This window comes from Macaca mulatta, chromosome 14 (assembly GCF_049350105.2).
Source record: "Macaca mulatta isolate MMU2019108-1 chromosome 14, T2T-MMU8v2.0, whole genome shotgun sequence".
In the NCBI taxonomy this organism is placed as follows: domain Eukaryota; kingdom Metazoa; phylum Chordata; class Mammalia; order Primates; family Cercopithecidae; genus Macaca; species Macaca mulatta.
Window position 1 is genome coordinate 75,840,216 of NC_133419.1, and position 22,455 is coordinate 75,862,670.

At 55.9% G+C, this 22,455-nt stretch overlaps 2 protein-coding genes across 46 annotated transcripts in view; both read right to left on the bottom strand.

The window, feature by feature from the left end:
• Window positions 1–3: 3 nt before the first annotated feature.
• KLHL35 (kelch like family member 35) lies at window positions 4–11,104 on the bottom strand. 3 transcript variants are annotated; one of them, XM_077963847.1, is made up of 7 exons: window positions 10,945–11,104; window positions 7,677–8,549; window positions 6,363–6,547; window positions 4,461–4,579; window positions 2,994–3,182; window positions 1,312–1,500; window positions 4–379 (listed from the first exon to the last, which is right to left on the bottom strand). In XM_077963847.1, the coding sequence occupies exons 2-7, from the start codon at window positions 8,546–8,548 to the stop codon at window positions 191–193; spliced, it is 1,743 nt and encodes a 580-aa protein (XP_077819973.1). In that variant the 5' UTR covers window position 8,549; window positions 10,945–11,104; the 3' UTR covers window positions 4–190. The 3 variants fall into 3 exon arrangements, with proteins under 3 accessions (XP_077819973.1, XP_077819971.1, XP_077819972.1); XM_077963845.1 differs by lacking the exon at window positions 10,945–11,104 and adding an exon at window positions 8,735–8,922 and having other exon boundaries at window positions 6,363–6,571; window positions 7,677–8,552; XM_077963846.1 differs by lacking the exon at window positions 10,945–11,104 and adding an exon at window positions 8,735–8,920 and having other exon boundaries at window positions 7,677–8,552.
• Window positions 11,105–12,522: 1,418 nt separating this feature from the next.
• The window catches only part of GDPD5 (glycerophosphodiester phosphodiesterase domain containing 5), a 91,830-nt gene continuing 81,897 nt past the window's right edge, over window positions 12,523–22,455 (bottom strand). For 16 of the 43 annotated variants that reach the window (XM_028833828.2, XM_077963828.1, XM_077963836.1 and 13 more), the window contains 8 exons: window positions 22,269–22,351; window positions 20,977–21,127; window positions 20,206–20,424; window positions 19,489–19,646; window positions 19,024–19,171; window positions 17,734–17,816; window positions 14,784–14,896; window positions 12,523–13,540 (listed from right to left, as the gene is read on the bottom strand). In XM_028833828.2, the coding sequence (XP_028689661.2) occupies window positions 13,392–13,540; window positions 14,784–14,896; window positions 17,734–17,816; window positions 19,024–19,171; window positions 19,489–19,646; window positions 20,206–20,424; window positions 20,977–21,127; window positions 22,269–22,351 (1,104 nt within the window). In that variant the 3' untranslated portion in view covers window positions 12,523–13,391. Of the gene's footprint in view, window positions 13,541–14,783; window positions 14,897–17,193; window positions 17,209–17,710; window positions 17,865–18,990; window positions 19,172–19,488; window positions 19,647–20,205; window positions 20,425–20,976; window positions 21,128–22,268; window positions 22,352–22,455 lie in introns of all 43 variants that reach the window. The other 27 variants (XR_013404138.1, XR_013404139.1, XR_013404148.1 and 24 more) reach the window with 6 other exon arrangements.

Consider the following 22,455-nt stretch of genomic DNA (forward strand, 5'->3'; position numbering starts at 1 on the left):
AAATATTGGACATTCCATCTCAGTCAGGGCAGACTGCAGCTGGAACACAGACCCAACAAGGTTTTATTTCTACAAGAAAAGAGACCGTTAAGTGAAGGGCTGTTTGTGTGGAGGTGCCACGAGGGAGCAGAGTGTGCGCCTAAGTTCCGCGTGCCTCTCCGCCTCCTGGCTCAGGCTGTCCAAATCTGAGTCACCTGCCCAAGCTCTGGATGATGGTGACACAGCCGTGGGAGCTGGTGCAGCGCTGCAGGGATGGCTGGGCCTCCACCTGCCCACTGCTGGGGTCAAAGGTGAAGACCTTATCGGTGCTTTCTCCGTGATCATCCCGCCCACCAAGGATGTGGACCTTCCCGTCACACACAGTGACTCCACAGCTTTCCTGAGTGGACAAACAGAAAGACAATTAACTATCAGGTTCAGCCTGGGGCTCCTTCTGTCCCTGCCTGGCCAGGCCAGATAATAGGACCTTGACCCACAGACTGTGAACAGGCAATCTGGATTGTAGAGAGGCAGGAAACTGGATGGATCTGAGTTCCAGCTCTAGCTTGATCCTTATTCAGTGAATGGCCTTAGGCAAGTCGCTTAACCTCTCTGGACCTCAGTTTCCTCATCTGCAAAGGGAGAAGAACCAGAGTGCCTTCTTCACAGGGTTCCCTTAACAGTTAATGGAAGTTAAGCATGTAAAGCATTTTATATAGAGCCTGGAATATGGTAAGCACGCCAATAACAATAATCTCGACTGCCGCCATCTTAGAATCGCAGACTCAGGGAAACCTGAATTCTCACCACTTAAGGTCACCAAAGGTCAGAACTGGCAGAGACCACCAGTCCAACCATACCTGTGTAATCTCTGGAGTTTCAGGGGATGGAGACGAAGGTAGGGGAGGCAAGGAACTGCAGGGGCCAGAGCTTCCAAGACTTGGGCCTCCCTGCTGTGATATCACTAGAGCAGAACTTAGCAACTCCCTTCCCCACCTCTTACCCCATGATTGGTTACTAGCAGTGGCCTTCAGGGCAGGAGAGACCACAGGGTCATTTGGACCAAATCCCCACTCAAAGCTATAGCACTTGGGACTGCACGGTTCTAGACTCTGCCTTAACAGGGCCTAGTTGGCCTGGGCCAGGTGCTGAACCTCTCTAAGGCCAGTCTTCTCATCTGTGAAATGCATGGTTCACTATCACTGTGAGGACAAAGCTAGAGAGCGATGTATAATAAAACCACCTAGCGTGGAGTCACACAAGATTCACAAGCTCCAAGATCCAGAGCCTTAGAAGTGGGTTCCGCTCTCCTGCCTTGAAGCCTCCACTTACCACAGGACTGGGGAGGACAGCTGCCTCCCCCCACACATCTGTGCCTGGATCATAGGTGAAGATTTTGCTCATGAGACCCCCCATGACATAGATGGTGTCCTCAAAGGAGATGGCCTCGAGACACCGCTGTGAGAAGGGTGCTGGTGACCGCAGGCTCCACTGGTCCTCCTTGGGGTCAAAGCACTGCACCTGAGGGGCAAGAGGAGCAGCGGTGATGAAGACTCACTGCCCCATCCCAAATGCCCCACTGCCCACATGCTGCCACCTGTCTCCCTGGGGGCACTCATTCAAAACGATGACACCTGGCCCGAGCAAGCATCTGGGAGGGAGGGGGAGATCCACTGTCCCTGTCCTCAAGGGCTCTTCATCTAGTTATATGTTCTGTCCTCTGCTTCTGGACTTCCTTTGTCAAAAGCCTCCCCATCTTTTAAGGTCCTGCTCAAATGCCACCCCATCCTTAAAGGCTTCCCTGGTGTTCCCCCTCCCCACCCCCCAAAACACACACACAGGAACAGTCTCTCCTTTGATGGAGAACACAGTTGCCTCATGTAAGATTAATCATAGAGCACATCATACCGAGCGAGAAGAGGTACCGTCTGCTTTAGGGTTACAGAGGGTTCTCATAGCAGACCCCCCACAGGGATGTGTTCCTGGCTGCATACACTGTCAACTCACTTTTTCCCTGGTGCTCTCAGGTCATACAATTCCAGCTGAGGTGTCTTGCAGCCCTATTTCTACAGCTGTCCACATGCCCATGGGTGTTTCTGATGCCCTTAACAGTTTCTGTACTTAGCTGCCTGCTCACCTCACTCTCTGTTTCCTCAACTGTTTCCTTGGAGACTCCCACCTTCCACCACAGCAGCCTATAACAAATCAGTGCTGCATGGATGGTGTTAAATGGGGCCTCCTACCATGAGTGCCCATCACTCAGCTCCAGGAGGGTTTGCTGAAAGAATGTGGTCAGGGAATAAGGAAGGGTGGGCACCCAAATTTGGGAAAGAGTCAAGTCCCAGGACCACAGGCTTATGAGGCCATCAGGGGAGGGAAGGAACTGCTATGATAAATATTTTTATTTGCAAAAAGCCTAAATGTCCAACAATAAAAGATGAGTAGACTCTAGTTCATCCACCAAGTGGAATAGTACAGGCATTGAAATGATGGCTGTAAAGTTGCTAATCACGTGGAAAGTGCTTATACCTAAATTAGAATAAAATGCAGGATGCAAAATTCTAACAGTGAGAAAACAGAACTATAAGAAAAACAAAAATCAATTCAGTGGAAGCCTGTAAGGCAATGCACCAAAATATAAATAGCAGCTCTGCCTGGATGGTGGGATTATGGTTTTTTTTTTCTATTTTTCTGTTTTCTAAATTTTCAGTAATGTATTATTTGTGGAATGTAACAAAAGCATTTTAACTATCTTGCCCTCAATTTTTAAACTGTATGAAACTTATGTGGTGCCAGCCCATACATTTGAGTCCCAGTGTGCTGCTGACTCACTGTGACCTTGGGGTCATTTTTATGCTCATTTCCTTCCCTGAAACATGGAGGTGACTGGTCTGGGCTGTTGATGGGATTAAGTGAAGAAATAGACAAGGGCACGGAAACGCCCAGCTCTCCGCCTGGCACACAGTGGTCGCCGCAGCCTTCAACGCCCTCTTGCACCCGAGGCCCACGCCCACCTTGTCCGTGTTGACACCGCCCTGCCTGGCGCCCCCGATCACGAAGAGCTGGCCCGCGCAGGATGCCACCGCCGCTGAGCTCACGGCCTCCGGGAGGGGCGCGGCGGCCGCCCAGGTGTTGGAGAAGGGGTCATAGCGCTCCACGCTGTGCAAGCGCCTCAGGCCGTCGAAACCACCCACTGCGAACAGCTGCAAGTGAGGACATGGGCCGGGGGGCCGGGTGTCAGGGCCTTAGGCCCCTCGGCCTCACCGCTTCAGTTTTACAGTCTTTGAGCTGCAAATTTTCCCTGTCCCCAACCCAGCTTCAAGACCAAACTGACCCCAGAGCCCAGTGCTGCCACCACCTGGGCGGCCTCCACCCAGTTGCTGTACCTCCCTGAGCTGGTTTCCTCTCATTTAGGGGGGATAATGCGACCTGTCTTTAGGATGGGTACTGAATGCGGGTTACAGCTGTAAAACACCTGGCACCAAGCTGATGCTTAATAATAATAGCTAGGCCGGGCGCGGTGGCTCACACCTGTAATCCCAGCACTTTGGGAGGCTGAGGTGGGCGGATCACGGGTCAGGAGATCGAGACCATCCTGGCTAACTCGGTGAAACCCCGTCTCTACCAAAAATACAAGAAAAATTAGCCAGCCTGGTGGCGGGTGCCTGTAGTCCTAGCTACTCTGAAGGCTGAGGCAGAAGAGTGGCATGAACCTGGGAGGCAGAGCTTGCAGTGAGCCAAGATTGCACCACTGCATTCCAGCCTGGGCCACAGAGAGAGACTCCGTCTCAGAAAAAAATTAAAAAAAAAAATAATAATAATAGCTATATAGCTAGTTTTGAGACTTTACCACCCCACTTAATTGATTCTAAGAAGCATTTTTGTTTCTGAATTCGGGATGTAGCTTACGAAGACAGTTGAGAGATTCTTTTTTTTTGATACGGAGTCTCGTCTCCCAGGCTGGAGTGCAGTAGCATGATCTCGGCTCACTGCAAGCTCTGCCTTCTGGGTTCACGCCATTCTCCTGCCTCAGCCTCCTGAGTAGCTGGGACTACAGGCACCTGCCACCACGCCCGGCTAATTTTTTGTAGTTTTAGTACAGACGGGGTTTCACCGTGTTAGCCAGGATGGTCTCGATCTCCTGACCCGTGATCCGCCCACCTCAGCCTCCCAAAGTGCTGGGATTACAGGTGTGAGCCACCGTGCCCGGCCGACAGATTCTTTTAGTCTTGAGTGGCACAATCAAGATTCAAACCTAGATTGTATGGCCCCAGAGCCCACACCCTTGACCATCAGGCTGTTACTATTACAGTAATTGCTATTATTATTAACATCAGCCATTATTATGTTACCTTGGACAAGTCTCTTTTTTGGGGGGCCTCAGACCCCTTCTTACAAAGAGGGTTTTAGATAACCTCCCTCCAGGACATCCATAGATCTGTACCTTGGGTCCCAGGGCAGCCGCTGCAGCTTGTGCCTACCTGCCCCTGCACAACTGCCATCTTGTGCCTCCACCTGCCCTTGTGCAGAGAGGCTACCTTGATCCAGGTGTGCAGATGGGAGCTAAACATCCACACATCATGACTGTTGATGTGGCCTCCTAGGGAGAGAGAAGCAGCTGTTGCCCACAGGCTCTCTTGCTATCCCAAGTACCCGCAAAGAGCTAGAAACTAGGGCCCCCAGATCCAAAGGAAAGGTTAAGGGAAGGCAGCAAGAGGACTTCTTGAGCTGGTGTAAGACTCTGGGCCTGTGACCCAGACAGTGTGCTTTGAATAAGTGGTGAGAATGTCTTGAGTTATGACCCTTGAGGGGAGAAGCCTGACAGATTCAGGAAGAAGTGGCTGGTTTTCACTGGGCACCTTATGGTGGTGCTGGTGGTGTGCCAGGCTCTGTGCTCAGGGAAGCAAAGAGGGGGCCGCTGTATGAAAGGTAAGAGTACAAAGGGTACCCAAGGCAAGCATCTGGAATGTACTAGGGACCCAGGAAAAGCAGAGTCAGCTGCACTAGGAGCCAGGAGGGGTAGAGGGTGACCCAATAACCCTCCCTCCCACCTTCACCCGCACAATTTCATTTCTGATCTCATCCCTCCATGAGGTGTTGGGAATATTACACCCAGTTTACATATAAGAAACTCAGATGAGGCTTAGAGACCAACAATGACCTGCTGAAGACTACATGGCCCAGCACTGGTGCTGCTGGAGGACATGGTATGCCCTATGGGGCCAGGCACTGGGGACGCAGGATGTGGGCTCTCCCTTCCCATGTCTGGCCACCCTGGGGATCTCGGCCGGGGATTCACCTCTCAATGGGAGCCTCTTTGGGGACAACCCTAACTGCACCCTTCAGCCTGAGCCTGTGACCAGAGCCACATCTGTTTGGTAGCCCCCATCTTTGTTTATTCCTAGTGGCACCCAACAGAGGCCCCACATGTTGCTCAGAACCATCAATGGCCTTGGATAAATTGTCCAGTGGTAATCTGTGGCCTGGATGATCTGTGAGGCCTCCCTGGCTTATTCTCCTGCTCCTTACCCTTTGCAGGCACCCATAGTTCTTTACAACGTTAAGGTCAATCCACCTAGCCCCAGACTCAAAGCCTCCGTGATCTGACTCCTGCCTCACCTGTGTTACTCAACCTGCACTTCAGAGCCCTGAGTCCCCAGTGTTCCTTTCTGCATGTCCCTGCCCTTGTGCCTTTGCCTATACTGTTCCCTCCAACTTTCAAGGTCCAACTGAAAAATCATCTCTTCTCTGAACCCTGGCTAGATTCCCTGAGTGGCATTCCAGATCATCTGGGGACTCTGAGAATTCCGATCACATTCTGCCTGGCGGTAAAAGTGAAGTCTGTCTCTCCTCTCCAGGACACTCCAGGGGAGCAAAGACTGTTTTATGCTTCTCTGAGTCTTCAAGGGCCTGAGCCTCAGGGAGGACACAGTTTGTTGCTATCAAACAGATGTGTGTTCCTCCTAGCTTTGCCATTTTTGAGACAATGGGGGAAATTCTGAGCCTCTCTGATCCTTTCTTATCTGTAAAACAGCATTGTAGGGGGATTTAATGATAACGAATGTAAGCTTCTTAGCATAATAATGTTCGGCACATAGTAGGCTAGATGAAGTGATTATTAATACTAATACGAATTGAATTCCCTAGGAAACCTGCTCAGAACAAAAAGTAATCATATGAATTGAAGTTAACATTGCTGAATAACTGGGGGCGGGGGGGGGGGGGTCACACCCGTAGTTAGCTCTGCTCACTTCAGCCAATAACTGTAGGTTATCAGAAAACATCCCACCCCCCTCTCCCAATTGGAGGAAAAAGCAAAGGGGGCGGAACGCGGAGGCTATTAGCCAATCCCGTGTGAGCTCCCGTTGCGGCTCCGCCCTCACCGGAGACGTAGACGTCATTGCGGAGAGCACAGGCGGCGAATTCTGAGCGAGTGTAGCCGGGCAGGCTGGGCAGTGGGGTCCACCGCTGGCTCTCTGGGTGGTAGGCATCGGCGAAGGGCAGCTTCAGGAGACCTTTGCGGTCGCAACCGCCGATGACTACGATCACTTCAGCTAGGTCCATGAATCTGGCGTGCGGATAAGCCCACTGCCTGTTGGGCCGCACCCAAGTTCGGCCCTCTCTTACCCTCTCGTCCCTTTCATGAGCTTTTGCCATCACCCCCGCCCACCCGACCCCCCGGCCCCACTCCCGCTAGACTCTGCCACTTCCAACTTTCCCTGTGGGTATTGGGAAGAGAATCGCTCATTCTTACCGCATTCTGCTGACCTCTAAACTACAGAAAAAAAAAAAACAACAAAATCTTTACAGAGCCCTTGCCCTCACCTAGAAAAATAACCTCGTTTAATCCGTATGGCAATTATATTAGTAGGGATTATTACCGCTTTCACACGGAGGAAACTGAGGCTCACATACCATGGCATGCTCAAAGTCATGCAGCCATTAAGCGTCATGACGAGCTGGAATTCAAGCCCAGGTTTGTCTGTCGCTAACTCATCTTCAACACTCTTTTCTCACCTCCAACCGCTGATTCTGCTGCCTCCCTCCTCCTATGACATCCCCTTATCCCTAATTCCATTAAGCCGGATAACTCGCCCTTTCAGCCAATCATTCTTTCCTCTCATTGACGCCTCAAGCATCTGACCCCACCAGAATTACCATACCCTTTAGCCACCGGTTTTCTAATTCCTTTGGCACATATTTGAGGATCTCTGTCCCAGGCCCTGTGCTTAGTGTTAGAGATAGTGTAGTCTCTGGGGGCATGATTAAGGGCTACTCTGCTCAGAGCCTCTCAGTCTGGCTTTCCAGGGGTGGGGCAGTCCGCTTTCACCCTTTCCCCATGCTCCTGCCTATTTCTATCCCTCATTAGACTGCGAGCTCCCAGAGGGCAAACTGTTTTCAAATCACTTCCACACCCAGGCACCCTGCACAGAACTTGCGTAGAGTAGTAAGTACTCGGAATTACGGTTGCATGGGCGAAAGAAACAGTGTGCGCAGGGGTGGGGTCTCTGCATCTCCCTCACTGGCTTGTTAACTCTTCAAGGGCAGAATTATGGGCACCGAGCCTCTAAAATGTTTAACGAATGTCTGTCTGCATATCATCAAGAGGCAGTACTAAAGGATGATGAAGGAATGAATGGGCGGTGGAAGAAGGTGAGAAGAACGGAGGGCGGGAGGCTAGGGGACGGCGGCCGTACCTCCGCGGCCGGGTCCTCAGCGCACCGGCCTCGCGGCCCAGGATGAAGCAGGCGCGGGCCTCCAGCAGCAGCGGGCGGCACTCGCCGCAGGCCTGCAGCAGCTCGTCCGCCTCCACCTTCTCCAGGAAGTAGGCGGGCGACAGTAGCGGCAGGCGCACGTGCTCCAGCAGGCGTCGCAGCTGCCCGCGGCGGGCCGGCGCGTCGTGGCGCACCCAGCGCATGGCCGCCTCAAACACGGCCTCCTCGCGCGCCACGCCCAGCGCAGGGTCCGCCAGCAGCGCCGCCACCTCGTCGGGCGCCAGCTCCAGGAAGTCGGCGTGGCGCGCCACCTCGGCGAAGGCCTGGCGCAGGACGCGGCCGCAGCGCTCGGCCAGCGGAGCCAGCGAGAAGGCGACGGCCACGCGGCGCAGCGCTAGGCTGTTGGCGGCGCGCAGGCTGCCCTCGAGGAAGCGCACGCAGGCCTCACGCAGGCCCGCCACGCCCAGCCGCTCCGCCAGCGCTAGCACTGCCGCCGCCTCGTCCTCCTCGCGCAGCCGCACGCCCGCTCCGTACACGTAGTCGAGCACCACGGCCAGCGCCGCCGCCGCCCCGGCCGGGCTTGTGCCTGGCGCCTCGGCAGCCACCGGCACCACTGCCGGGCCGCGCTCGGGCCGCCCGGCCGCGAACAAGTTGTGGAAGTAGGCGCTGGCCGCGCTGAGCGCCGCGCGGTGGCATGGAAAGTCGCGGCCGCCGGCGCGCAGCACCACGTCGGTGAGGGTACCGCTCCGCCGGTACGTGTTCAGGGTCTGCAGCACGCGCTGCGCGTGGCACCGGCCCGCGCACCGCGCCTCGCAGCCCGGCTCCGACTCCTCCGGCCCAGTGCCTTGCCGCATCCTGCTGGGGAGAGAACACAAACAGCATCGGGGAAGTCACCTGGCTGCGCCTGGGAGAGGCGACCGCCCTCATCCGTTTATTTCCTCCCTTGACCACTTGTTAAGCGACTGTCCCCTCCGTTCAGGTTCCTTATGGCTACAGTGCCTCAGCCCCGCCTCACCAGCACGACATTCTGCCCTGCCTACCCACTCAGACACTCAGTGCCCCTTTCGGTTCTTCAAACTCGCTGAGCGTTTTCCTATCGATATCTGCAGAAGACAGATGGCACGCTCTCAAATAGGATAATCGGAGGAGGGTCTAATAAAGGAACTATTTTCAACAGCGGAGTCGGCGTTAGGGACTCCGACAGGAGGAGGGCTGTTCCCCGGGCTACTAACAGCAAGGCGCCTTGGCCGCCCCGGGGTCTGAAGCGGGGGAGCAGGGAAGTTACTGGAACCTGGAAATGTATCTGTGTAAGGAGGGTCCCGTGACAGGAGTTGAAGCCCTGGGTCAAGGGACTAAGGCCGCCCCACAGAGACCCAGTGTGTGCGTGTGCAGGAGAGAAGGTACAATAATTCGACTGTCCTCTGCTCAATCCTGCCTGTCTCCTGCCGATCTCCGGTAGGTGCTGAGCACTGACCACACCCTGAGCACTCCCCTGATAGACAGCATCATACACACAGCATTCGCGCAAACAGATTCGACAAGTATTTATTGGGAGCCTTTTCTGTGCCAGGCAGTGAGCAAGACAACCATAGTTTCAGTGTGCCCGGAGGTCACAGTCTGGCGGCGGTGCCATGGGGAGGCACCGGGTGTTAGGGGAGTTCATAGAAGGGGCGCTGGACCCAGGTGGAGGGGAGTCAGGGAGGGCGTCCTTGAGGGGAACCTTCCAGCTGAGAAGGATGGGCGAATTCTCAGAGGGTGAAAGGTTAGAGCCCAGGCTGAGGGAAGCTGGCCCTCTCTCTAGTGAGTTCTCTTGGTGTTCTCCAGGTAGCACCGTCTGGAAGTGGAAAGAACTCTAGGGACAAACTAACCCAGTCCCTGCCACTGGCTCACGGTGTGGCCGGGGGCAAGTCACTCCTCTCACCTGCCGGTCCTGGCCTCAGTTATCTCATCTGAAATGGGATCCCTACCTCACAGGGCTGTGGCTTCATGACTATTACATGGGCTTTATGAAAAGTGCTGGTACACAGTACGAGCTACATGGGTGTTTCCCTGTATTGTTTTTACTCGAGAGGAAGGGAGGACACTGTGTGTGCCAGTTACTTTTATAGACATAATTTAATTTCATCCTCACAACCTGAGAAGTTTCTTTAGCCCACCCCTGCCCCTTTAGTTTGTCATAAGGGAAACAAGCACACACAGGACACCTGCCCTTCAGAGGTTTGCGGCGAGGCTCAGCAGAGGGGTGTTTGTGAAGGCGCTCTGCAGACTGAGGGGCTGGGCCATGCTGGTTATGATTTGGCCATTATGAACACACAGCCTCTGCTTGCACACCTCCAGGGACAGGGAGTTCCCTCCTTTCCATCAGCTTACTCTAGGGGGCTCAGGTCCACCCTCTGCGCCCTGCCTCTCCTTCCATCCTCCTGCTCCCAGCTGCTCTGCTGCTTCTGGAGGTCAGATCCTGCCCAGCGTTAGTCTGGCTTTCATGCCCTGGTCATTCCGGGCCATGGATCCCCTGGTCAGCATCGTGAGAAATGAACTCCCTGGTGGGCAAGAAAGTTAACTACTTTTGCCCAAGTGGAGAGACTGGATCCTGAATCCACCTGGCTCCAGGGTTTGCATGCCACACTTGCCAGGGTGGGGGTGTGTCCCAAGGAGCAGCCAGGAGGTGGAAGGAAGTGAGACCAGTCATCACAGCACGCTGCAACCAGTCTGTCCTCCACTAGCCCACAAAGCAACTACACTCTGAGTTGAAACCCAAGAGGGCCGGTCTCATTAGCATAAGGATGGACTTCTTGCAAAGGTGTCCCACAGCACAAGCAGCTCCCTGGGGGAGAAAGAGTTCCCTCCTAGGAAGTGTGTCAGTACTTTTTCATTTTACTGTCTACTGCACTGGGCGCTCTGGACACACAGTGACATCAGATCCAGCATTCACTCTGGGATCCCCAGTCTGGGGGCCGAAGGACACCCAGTTGGAACACGGAAGGTAAAAATTCCCAGGTAGGGCTCAATGAGTATCCTCCCTTCTCGGCTGAGTCTAGGCACTTCAAGCCATGGGTCATGATGCAGACTGAAGGGCCCAGCCTGTAGAAGCTGACTCGAACATGCCACCATCACTCTTTTTTACACCCACATCCACTTGAAGCCATTACCCAAGCACCTCCTCCGCATCCTCCCCATCTCAGACTTGTGGATACCACACAGCTGGGGCAGCCCTGCAGCCTAAGCCTTGCCCCATGCACCTGGCGCTTACCTGGCCACACCCTCTCCCAAGTGCTCCGCAGCTGCTGCTCTCACAGGTATCACTCCTGTCTGTGCCTGCTGCCCGCACCCCTGGCAGCCCAAGCTCCAATGTTCGTGCTGCTCTGCCAGACCCCCGTTCGCTGTTTGCTCGGGCTCAGCTGCGGGAGGACAAAGGGGCTGGACGCCAGGAGGGAGGGGGAGGGAGAGGAAGGGAGAAGCGAGTGGGGAGGGGATGCTGGGCTTTTGTTCTACTCTTGGACTAGCCCTGGGAGGGAGGGAAAGAAAGAAGGGGCGTAAGAGTGGATTGACTGTGTGCAACTCCAGGGTTTGGATTTGGATTCGTGCATGGGGTTGGGGGTGACCTGGTGCTGGCCTTGTCCCTGATTGAGGACAAGGGTTTGAAGATGTATGGTGCTGGAGTTGGGGTGTGGGAGGGGTGTCATCGTGCAGTTGTGGGCATGTAGGTTCCAGGGTGACTATGCGTGATTGTGGAAGTACATGGAATGCAGTGACTGTGTAGCACTGGGCTGCGTGTGGACATGTGGCTGTGTGACCATGTAGATGCCAATGTGACTAAGCATGTGTGGGGCAGGGGGCACAGTGGCTCTGAGTCTCACTCCCTTGAGCCCAGGGAGAGGCGGGAGCTGACCTCTGCCCCAAGAAGAGGAGCACTTGCCAGACATTCAGTAGCAGGGGCAGGAGGGCCGCTCCTCGAGGCTACTGTGGGGGCCCAGTGGAGCTTCCAATATTTGCATGCCAGAATCTCCTAGACCCCAAGAATTCTATCCAGAAGATTCCTGTTTGGAAGACACACGTCCCTTGGCTCCCAGGAAGCATGGAGTTAATTTGATGCAGGCTGGAGCTGGGGCTCAGCTTCCCCCTTTTCCCTAAGGACACACCCATGACCGGGCAGACTCTCAGAACAAAGAGGGGAGTTACAGGCCTGCTCTGACGCCACCACTGACTCCTGCTCATAGACAGCAGAGGTCCCAAGGATTGGAAGGAAAGGACACCTGTGGTCCCAGGGCTGTACTTTGGCTTTCAGCCCAGGTGCCCCCAGTCCTGGGCATGGGCATGGGCCCTCCTCAGGCAGGTCCAAAGCTCGGAGAAGTCAAAGCCAAACTCCTCACATGGGGAAGAGGCCTCCCTGTGCTGAAGGCCTGTCCCAACACAGCCGGGAGGCTCAGAATGCCTTCGTGTGGCTGTGAGGGCACCTGCCAGTCCCACTCCCAGCCCCACATTGGACCCAGGAGCCCTCCCGCTCTGTGTGTCATTCCTAGCTTACGGGAGACATAACATATGCGCTGGGGTCAGACTCTGGGTGGGATTCTGGCTTGGCCTGTTCTAAGCTGTGTGGCCTTTGGAGGTCACTTTTACCTCTCCAAGACTGTCTCCCCATCCACCATGTGAGGATACTGGCTCCCAGCCACTGGCACCGTGGTGGACCCAGAGAAGGGGAGGCACCATCCTGCCGTTTTCCCATTCATTCCTGAGAATGGTTCCTCCTCAAATCATAGGGTCAGAACTGAAACCTAGACCCAGTGCACTTGTCCCCACCCTCCTGCTGGCAATTCAGAGACAACACACATCAAGATGGCAGCTTTAATCACATTGGCCGAGCCCCTTGGGTTCCCTCTGTGCAGGCCTACTTAGCCACACACCCACCCTGACCATGTCCAGAACACTTTTACCAGGTGGGCCCTGCCCTGTGGCCACTGATGTGGGAACCTGAGGTTAAATCAGTCTGTGGACTCCTGGGTTAGGGGACTCTTCTGCCCTGAGGTCTGCTGGACACTTCGGCATAGGATCCAGTAGCCCTGAGCTCACTCTTCTGGCCATCTCCAGCTGCTCCTGGGGAATGTGGCTCAGGTCTGCTCCTGGGACAGGGGGTTGGTGGTGGCATGAGGTGGACTGGGGAGGAGGACGTGTCTCCACACTGCAGCTGGCTTCCTCCTGGGCCGAACCTCCTTGTGCTTTGAGACTGACAGGAAGAGCAGAGTTGCTTCGGGTAGAGGCCCGGCCCAGGCCCTTGGGGCAGGATAAAAACAGAGAATTCAAGTGCCTCGGGGCACAGATAGGAGGACAGACGGCACAGGTGAGCATCCGCACCCTCCATTGCCACAGGGGGCATGGCATGGCCCATGACCCATCAAAGCTTCCAAGTCAGGATATAGGAGAGGGCCTCAGAAGAGGGGCCCAAGCCCTAGGCCCCGCACCACCCAGAAGGAGCCCCAGGCCTGCAGGGGCATCTGAGAGGCTGGAGTCCTGGTCCAGCTGGGCCTCAGGGGGACACGGGAGTCCCCCTCAAGAGAGGCTGTGGCTGACAAGGGGCTGGAGCCCACAAGGAGGCTGTGGAGCCAGCTTCCAGAGCACTCCGAGTTCAGACACGCTTCCATCAGCTCTCCTAGGCTCCCCTGGCTTCTGTGTCAGGTACAGGTGGATGAGACATGTCTTCAGCTAACGCCCACTCCGCTCTGTGAGGGTCTTGGCGCGGCTGCCACCCCCTCGGGGGCCCACAGGGGTGGCGGTGCTGTTGGCATATGTGTCATAACTGTTGTCTGAACATACGGAGAGCACATCGGAGACCTCTACACCATCGCTGATTTCTGCGGGGCCAGAGGGAGACAGAATGTGAGTCAGGGAGGAGGCAGTCATAAGGATGGGTGACAGATGGGGCGGGAAGGCTGTACCACCCAGCTGGGCACTTGGAGGCTGATGAAACCACTGGGCTCAGGTCGACATTGAGCCTGGCACTCAAGGCCCCTTTGGTATCTGCCGAGCACTCTAGCTTCACCTTCATCTGCTGTCCCCTGGGACTTCACTTTGCAGTCACAGAAAACCACCTGTGTCCCTGAGCTTGGCACCCATGTGTCCACTCTCCTCAGGGCCTTTGCATGTGTTGGCCCCTCTCTTAGGAGTGGCTGCCCCAACACCACCTCCTTTTCCTACCATCTGGCTCAAGTCTTCTCATCTGTCACTCAGCCTCCTGGGAGCCTCATCAGAGCCCTGGGCCGGGTTGGGGCCTCCTCATGGCAACCCCAGCCCCTGCTTCCCTCTGCCCTGGCCACATTCTGTATGGTTGCCCAGGGTGGGTTCTGGGCATCTATGTCCCCAGGGCCTGGTAGAGTGCTGGGCACGGATCTGAGGCTCAAGAAAGCTCTGCTGAGTGGAGTTCGGCCCAATAGAGGGACTCTTCATTCTTGGTGCCCAGGCAAGCAGTGCTCCCTTGCCGCCTCTGCGCACATGCCGTGCCCACCTGGAATGCCCTTCCTTCCCTCAGCTCGCTCGACCCTCAACTTGAAGCCATTACCCAGGCACCTCCTCTGCATCCTCCCCATCTCAGTGTATCAGGCACCCAAAGCATTCCTCACTGCCCAAGCAGCTCTGACCACGCCCTCCCCCACAGCACTGCCATCGCAGGAACTCGACTTTCCATGCCTCTGTTTACGTAGCTGCTGCTTCCATCAGACTGGGAATGTTGACAGGGACTGGCAAAGAGCAATGGTGAGGCCAATATTGTAGGATCCAAGTATGAATCAGGCAAAGGGGGCGGGCCTTCCAAACAGACTCCTCTCCCTACCCCACCCCTGCCCACCAACCATGGCACTGACACCGAGCCATGGTGGATGACAGAGTGGATGACTGTGTGTGGGGGTGTGTGTTTTCACACATGTACTTATGCCTTTGTATGTGTGTGGGTATAATCCCGGTGGGTTTATGTATATCTGTGCCCTTGTCCCTACCCGTATGTGCCGCACGTGAATGTGTGCGCATACACATCTGTTTGCATGTGGGGGTGCAGAAAGCTGGGCCCAGGGCCTGCCTCCACCTGTCTGCAGGGCTGTGTACCTGAGAAAATGAGCTTCTCCTTCATGATGCTGACGTCCCGGCTGGTCCGGCGCACTGCAGCGCTCAGCATGATCTGCTCAGGGTTGTAGCTTCGTATGCCACCCAGGCGCCACCTGCAGAGATGGCCCCGTGGGCATCAGGTCCCTCCTCACTCCTGCCTTGGAGCAGGGACCCTGCCTACTTCCAGAGCCTCTCTGGATGTGGCCTGAGAGACCAGCAGGACTCTTGTCCCACTGTACAAGGGGGAAATAAGCCCAGAGAGAGAGCAGAGTTGGGGCTCAAATCAGAGCCTACTGACTCTCGGCCAGGGCTCCCCGGCCTCCCTTTTACCTCCAGAGCCGTCAGTCAGCAGCCCTGGCCCAGGACTAGAGTTGGTTAGTTCTGTCTCAGGTGTCCCCAGTAATGCACCTGGCTTTCTTTGAATGGGACAGATTTGGGAGCAGGAAGAGCTTAGTAGGCATGACTCTGCTGACCTAAGCTGGGGCACACACCAATCTCAGGGAGTCCAGCTGATGTCTCTTGCAACTCTACCACCATGACCAGGCTAAGCGAAGCTACTGGGGAGACCCCCTGAGAGGGAGGGAAGGAAAGCAGGGGGGTGGGGCCAGGTGGTAGGGGGCTTTGCCCAGAGCTGGTCTGCACAGGTTCCCAAGGCAAGGGGGTTAGAGTGACTTGGAGTGGGGCCAGCTGCTGCTCTGTCCTGACAGTCCTACTGGGGAGGGAGGTCAGAGCATGAATCCCCCTGATGGCTGAGACAGGTGCAAGGTAAAATTACTCAAGAGTGGGCTGGGAGGTGGAGCATGCACAGGGCATACAGGGACCAGGCACTAAGTGGAAAGGACTCATGTTTCTGAGCCCAGCCCAGGCCACTGTCTTCACTATTGTCATTCCTCTGAACTAGCCCCAGTTTCCTGACCTCTGAACTTAGACCTTTCCTGGGATCTAGGCAGAAGGATCACTGAACTCTCACCCCTGTCCCCACCAAGAGGAGTGGGTGATCAGCTTGGGAACAAGAACCCAGCTGTCTCAGGGACTGAACCCTGCTTGGGGGATGGAGGGAGTCAAGACTCCACAAGAAACCAATTGTGAGTTACTAGATGGGGTCAGCGCAGCAGAAGCGGACAGACAGATGGACAGGTGGATGGATGGATGAACAGAGCAGGCAGACAAGGGGAAAGCAGGAGGCGGGGGGTAGCACAGACACCCTGGCGAGGCTGGCTGCCCTATGAATCGTTGAGGGCAGTGAGCAAATCTCTCTCTGTTCATCGCTGTGCCCCAGCACCATCAACGCCTGCCGTGTCCTGGCCACCTGACCTGTACTTGTTGAGCGAATGAATGGAAGAATAAGGTCCGCAGGGAAATGGTATCCTCCCCTGGCCTTGTTCCCCAGGGTCCCTTCCTCCATCAGGCCTCTCCTGATCCCCAGGAGACAATGACACTGCCCTGGCTGTGTCTGAGCAAACCCAGCATGTCTGTGCCAGCGGCTGAATCACCATGGGGCAGCCTCCCTGACACGCTCGGCTCTGCGTGAGAAGGCCCAACTCCTGCTGCAGACACAGCACCAGCACCAGCTGCCGGTATGTGTGGATGCTGGTCAACTGGGCGGACAGAGGAATGACTCAGGGAGTGTCCCATAGCCAGATACAGCGTCTCCTCCTAGAAGCTGGTTGGTGAAGCTGCCTGACCCAGGAGGGGCTAAGGCACTAGACGAAGGGAGACTTGGGTCCCTGAGTCTAGGTCTCATCCTGGAAATTCACGTCAAAACCCAGGACGGTGTCAGGCCAGGGTCTCTTGGCTAGGCACATCCAGAACAGGAAGCTCAGCCACTGTGAGGTCCTCTCGGGGGAACAAGGAAAAGGCTGTGTGTGGGGGGAGCAAAGCAGGGATGGGTGTCACAGATAGAATGTAAAGAAGAGAGAGAAAGAGATGGGAGAGGCAGAGAAAGGTAAACAGGAAGAGTGAACAGCGGGAGAGGCAGAGCCAGGGAGGGAGAAGATGGGAAGAGAGAGGCAGAAACTTGGTAGGGTCTGCCCTGGACAAGTGGTGAAGACCCCAGTGAGTGGGCCAGAGGCAAGGGGATGCCGGTGCCCAGGTAGGGTCCCCTCCTCCAGAGGGAGACACTTTGGTGCACAGAGAGGCCAGGTCAGGAAGCTGTCAAGGAAACACTGGTCCCCACCTGCAGAAACGGCCGTAGGAACAGGGAGCAGAGGGACACACACGGCAGTGGGACGGCAGGAGCAGAAAAGAGGATTGCAGGGGTAAGGGAGGCTTCAGGCAAGGGCGGTGTCTGCGAGGTGACCCAGGCACAGGGTTTGGTGCACGGCGGGTTTTTAGACAGAACTGGAGAAGGGGATGGCAAGAGGGAGAAAGAGGAACAGGAGGAGGAGGAGGAAGACCACACCAGAATTACCTGATCAAGTGATAGCTGTGAGATGCCAGAGTGCAGCAGAGAGAGGGGGAGGGGGAGAGAGGAGGGACATGCGCCGATCAGAGCAGGATGGGACAGAGAGAGAACGTCAGTAAAGAACAAAATCCCAGCCCCTTGGTTCCTGGCTGGGTGGGGGCCCCCGGCTGGCCCTAGACCCTCCCTGGGACCAACCACACCTCCCCACTTCGAGCACACCCCAGCTATCTTGCTGAGGGCTGGTGGGAACCCATGCCCTGGCTAACGGATGAGCAGGCCAGCCTGGAGAGGAACTGAAATTCACCTAAGCCCACACAGCCACTCAAGGCGGAGCTTGGCTCTGCGCTCCCAGCTGCAAGTTCATTCCAGAAGCCACCCAGCCTCTGTCTGAGGCAGGATGGGGCCACCAGGGTCCTTCCTTCTCCCCTGGTCAGGCCCGCTCCTGGCTGAGGGCCCAGGGCTCAGGAGCAGGTTCCCCTGGCTGGGGTAGGGGCTGGGCCTGCTGTAGGGTAGGGATGGCCACGGAAGTGGTCAGATCCTACTCACTTCTGGAGCACGAAGATGCCCACGATGAGGGTGAAGGAGACCAGGTCGGCAGTGACCCACATGAGACAGTACTCGTCCGGGGGCTGTGGACAGACGGCCCGAGGCCAACTTCCAGTCACGGCCAGTCCAGACTGAGGTTCCAGACTGAGGGTCCGTGGACCAGAGGACCCCACATGGCCACTGGCGAAGGGCAAGGGAGGACTCTGAGGGGGTCTGGGGGCTGAAGATTACATTTTGCAGGTGTGGGCTCCGGGCTCTATGGGCCTGGGGGCCGGGACGTGTATGTGTACATGTGTGCACTCTCAGGGTAGGAGGGGATTGTATGGTGCTAAGGACAGAGGGGGCATGTGCTAGGCCTGCAGGGTCTGTGTGTCCAGCGGCCTCAAAGCAGGAGCCAGATACTAAAAGACAGTGACCCTGCTCCTCCCTCCCTCCTGACTCTCATCCCATCGGTCTTGCCCCTTTCCCCAGGCTGCCTTCCCTTCACCCTCCTCTCCCACAGAACCATCCACATCTTAGGTCTGATTCATTGGCACTGCATTCTCTCAGCCATAAGGATACCCTCCATCTGCCTTCTGCATGCTCAGGGAGGTGGCAGTGGAGCCACCACCTATCTGCAGGTGTGCAGTCAACCAGCTAAAATAATGTTTTACTTGCTGTTCTCTGAGCAAATTTTAATGTTTCCTATTCTTTTTTATTTTTATTTTTTGAGACAGGGTCTCACTTTGTCACCCAGGCTGGAGTGATCATAGCTCACTGCAGCCTCGACCTCCTGGGCTCAAGCAATCCTCCCACTGCAGCCTACCAAGTAGCTAGGACTACAGGTGTGTGCCACCATGGCCAGCAAATTATTATTATTATTTTGTAGAGACAGGGTCTCACTATGTTGCCCAGGCTAGTCTTGTACTCCCGGGCTCCAGTCATCATCCTGCCTCTGCTTCCCAAAATGCTGGGATTATAGGCGTGAGCCCCGTGCCCAGTCAATGCTTCCTATTCCGGTCCTGTTGTTATCCTCCAAACCAAAGAAACCCAAGCAGCTCTTTACTTCTCTAGAGCCCTTAGTGATGCTTTTCTCCCTGTGGATCAGGCCCAGGGTCCTCCCAATACCTTAGTGCAGATCCCAGATGCCATGAAATCCTCATGCCTCAAGCCTGCACCCCCACCACAGACTTCCCACCATGCCAGAGACCTCCCAGGGACAGCCCCAAGCACAGAGCTTGCTGAGTGGTCAGGGCAGGCCATAGGCAGCTCCAGCACTGCCCCCCAGGTGCCCTCTGCCCCCCAACTCACCATGATCCAGAGGGGGGAAGGCACCTGGGACAGGGTGTGGGAGTTGTCAGAGGTGACGGATGGGACCCCCGCACACCACAGCAGGGAGAAGAGCCACGGTGCATTGACTGTGTAGAGGTTCACACTCAGGTTCCAGGACGCATAGTCCCTGTGAGGCAGGGGAGAGGCGGGTCAGCATGTGGACTCTGGCAGCTCCGGGCCCAGTGTGAGGGCTGGTAAAGCATGTCCTCTTCACCACTTCACAGCCATGCCCGGGGGACGGAACGTCGGCTCCAGAGGGCCAAGCTTGGGGACAAGCCCGGGTCTGCCTGACATACCCTGTCGTCTTTGAACCATGTGTGCCCGATTCCTCTGTGTGCCCATCCCTCTGCCCAACTGTGTGTGTGTTTTGTGGGGCGGTGGTGGCAGGACTGAGAGAGACTCAGTCCCACCCTCTCCTGGAGGAGCCTGGGTCAGGGCAGGCACCTGAGCTCCTGGCGGGACACCTGAGTGTAGCGCAAGTTCAGCCGTTGGATGTGGCCTCTCCGCAGGCTGGTGACCGCCTCCTTGGAGCCCGATGTCTGCTGGAAGCCGGGAGCCACCTTCCGCACCAGGGGCCTCTGCCTGCTAGGCAGCCACATGACCTGCAGGCAGGAGAGAAGCAGCCTCGGACTTCTCTTCTGCACAATGGGTAAGAGTAGCTACCCCTCCTAGAGCACCCGTGGGGTTGAGAGACGGGACCTGGCAGGCAGTGAAAGCTTAGATGCAGTCATTAGCAGGGCAGGACTCAGTCCCAGCCAAGGCTGCAAAGCGCACTGGGAGCAACTCAGGAAGCTTCCCTTCTGACCCGCTGCTAGTACGGGAGGGAAAACCCAAACAGCCACTACTCTGCACATGGCCACTAGCACTTAGTGTGCTGTCCTAAACTGATGTCAGATTTCTCTGGTCCCAAATTATTACACCACACAACAGGGCAACACTTCACTGAAATAACTTGACAGCCTGGACCTTTATACATTTTAAGGTGTTTTCTTGTTTTCCTCTTGTCCCATGATGACCCTGCCAGGGAAGTAAGGGGTGTGTGATCCCCATTTTACAAACGAGAAAGCTGAAGTCCGGAGTGCAACAGGGAGAGGCTATGCAGCAGCAGGGCTCTAGCCAGGCCAGAGCTCCCGGGAGCAGAGCTGCGCTGCAGGGCCTCACCTGGTGCTGGGGGAAGCCAGAGTGCAGCACGGCCTCCAGAGTCACGTTGAGGAAACTGTTGCGGTACGGGTGCTCCCGGGGCGGGTCACGCAGGTTGAGCAGCAGTGTGGCATTGCCCTTGGCCAGCTCCAGGAGCTCTGCCAGGCTGCAGATGGACTGGTTCTGGGCCTCTCTGTGATCGGAGGGTGACAGGGAGCTGGCTGTCCAGAAGGGGTCAGTCTGGCAGGGATAGGGACACACACATGGCTGCATCATCAGCCCTTTGGGGGCCCCCACATACCCTTCTGGCAACTGAGCGTGGAGACCCCTGGGCTGCCAGAGGCTGCTGGGGTCGGCAGATTGATGGCTGTGGCCATGTGGAGGCTGTAGGAGGCCCCAGCCCTCACCTTTCTTTCCCACACCCTGCTTAGCAAGAGGACGGAGGACAGCTTACTTGGAATCGTGCCCAGACCCACGGCATTTCTCCTTCTAGAGCATTTCAGACCAGAAAGCCAACCCCTCTCTAGAGTTTTACAGAGTTAACAATTCTATTTATTGCTCTCGTCCCTGTCAACCTTTTATAGTAAGGGAAACGGACCCAGAACAAGCAGTGACAACCACGAGATCTGGCAGCAGTGGCAGGAGCCCAGGAGGCCACTAAGCAGCTTGGGTGGAGGTCGGGAAAGCCCTGTGAGTGGGGGTCTCGGAGCTGATGGCCACCCTTGCATCTCACTCCTTGCAGTCCCTGCTGGTGTTTTCCATGCCTAAGATTGGGGTCAGGTGCAGCCAGACCTTCAGGAACCACTGGCCAGCATTGAGTCTCTGCAGGGTGGTCCAGTTGAGCATGGAGGCAGGCCTGCGGGCCAGCTCTGGGAACTCCTCCTCCACGTTGGTGGTGCGCCGCAGGGTGGCGTCGTGCATGAGGAAGGGCACACCGTCCAGGCTGCAGGGAGGGTGGGGCCGTCGAGTCACTGACCCCCCAGATCCCTCACCTGCCCACCAATGATCGTCACCCCACACAGTCCTCCCCATCCAGCACAGGATCCCGGCTGGGCTGCCGCTCTCTGGGCCTCAGTCTCCCCATCTGCACAGGGAAGACAGTGGGCTGGTGGGTGACCCTGAAGGGCCAACGCCTTCTGGCTCTCTGTGAGGGTCAGATGGGGGTGGGGACTGCCAAGGAGGGAGGGCTGGGAAAAAAGCTGGACCTACTCTCTTAGCAGCCTTGGAAGGTAGGTGCTGCCTCATTTAATAATGGAGAAACTGAGGCTAAGAGAGGGAAGTGTCTAGCTCAAGGTCCACAGCCTGTAAGTGGTGGAACCTGGTTTGGAACCAAATCCCTGTGATGCTATGATGGGAACAGTGCAAATGTAGACCTCTTTGGCAAATTCCATCCGACCCCAATCCTTGTCTACTCTACCAGGGTTGCCAATAGCTCATATGGTGCCTTAGTGTGAAAAAGTAAAAGGCACCCGTGCCCTCTGTTCCTCAAGGCATTTTACCACCATCTGCTAGAAAGTTGTGATAAATACACAATTCTATGTCTATACTGGGAACAATGTCCTCATATATGTGATGCCCTTGTTCAGAACACAACCTGTACAACTATATATGACAGTCCTGCCCGTCTTCTCTTCTCAGATAACCTGTTATGAGATTAGTATGGATTCTTCCTGCCATTTATACTAGTATCTACTTATATATGTACAGGGAGAAAGTGTATATGTCACTTTTCTGTGGTCTTTTAAAATGTAACTGGGGTTACAGTGACTGTATCACTCTGCAACTTGCTTTGTTTCCCTCATGAGAGTGTTGGAGCTCTATCATACACAGCCATATAGATCTATTTTTCCCTTCAAGTGGCTCTGTGGCAGGGCTCCTGCTTGCACCAAGAGCATTTGTTCTTTCCTCTATTTTACATCCTGGAGTCTGCAGGAACGGGGTGCCTGCCCTGCTGTGGATAATCTAAGCCCCCCTCCTCCCATCTCAGAGGCTCTGAGACCAGAGGTTCCCCCAGCAGAGACCCAGGTGGATGCTGATGTGTGTGGGAGGGGTTAGAGGAGCTATATCCCCTCCGCTACACCTACCTGATGGTAATGTCAGCCTGGAGCCCATACAACTTCTGCTCGAGGGCCTTCCGGAAGGACATGAGCGTGTGCTCTGGAGCCAGCTGGGGAAGAAGGGGTGGTGAAGGGACAGCCAAGATTCAGCTGATGTACTCTCCCCAGCCAATGGGAAGTCTTCCATGTTAGGAGGCTGGGCAAGGCCTGGTTC

What these genes read in the sequence shown, in the direction of transcription:
- KLHL35 (XM_077963845.1), bottom strand. Translation starts at nt 8,548, where the DNA reads ATGCGGCAAGGCACTGGGCCGGAGGAGTCGGAGCCGGGCTGCGAGGCG. An exon ending in GCGGTGTCAACACGGACAAG is followed by an intron (nt 1,501 to 2,993) that starts GTGGGCGTGGGC and finishes CTTGCCCCTCAG; the next exon opens with GTGCAGTGCTTTGACCCCAA. An exon ending in CTGTCCTCCCCAGTCCTGTG is followed by an intron (nt 380 to 1,311) that starts GTAAGTGGAGGC and finishes TTGTCCACTCAG; the next exon opens with GAAAGCTGTGGAGTCACTGT.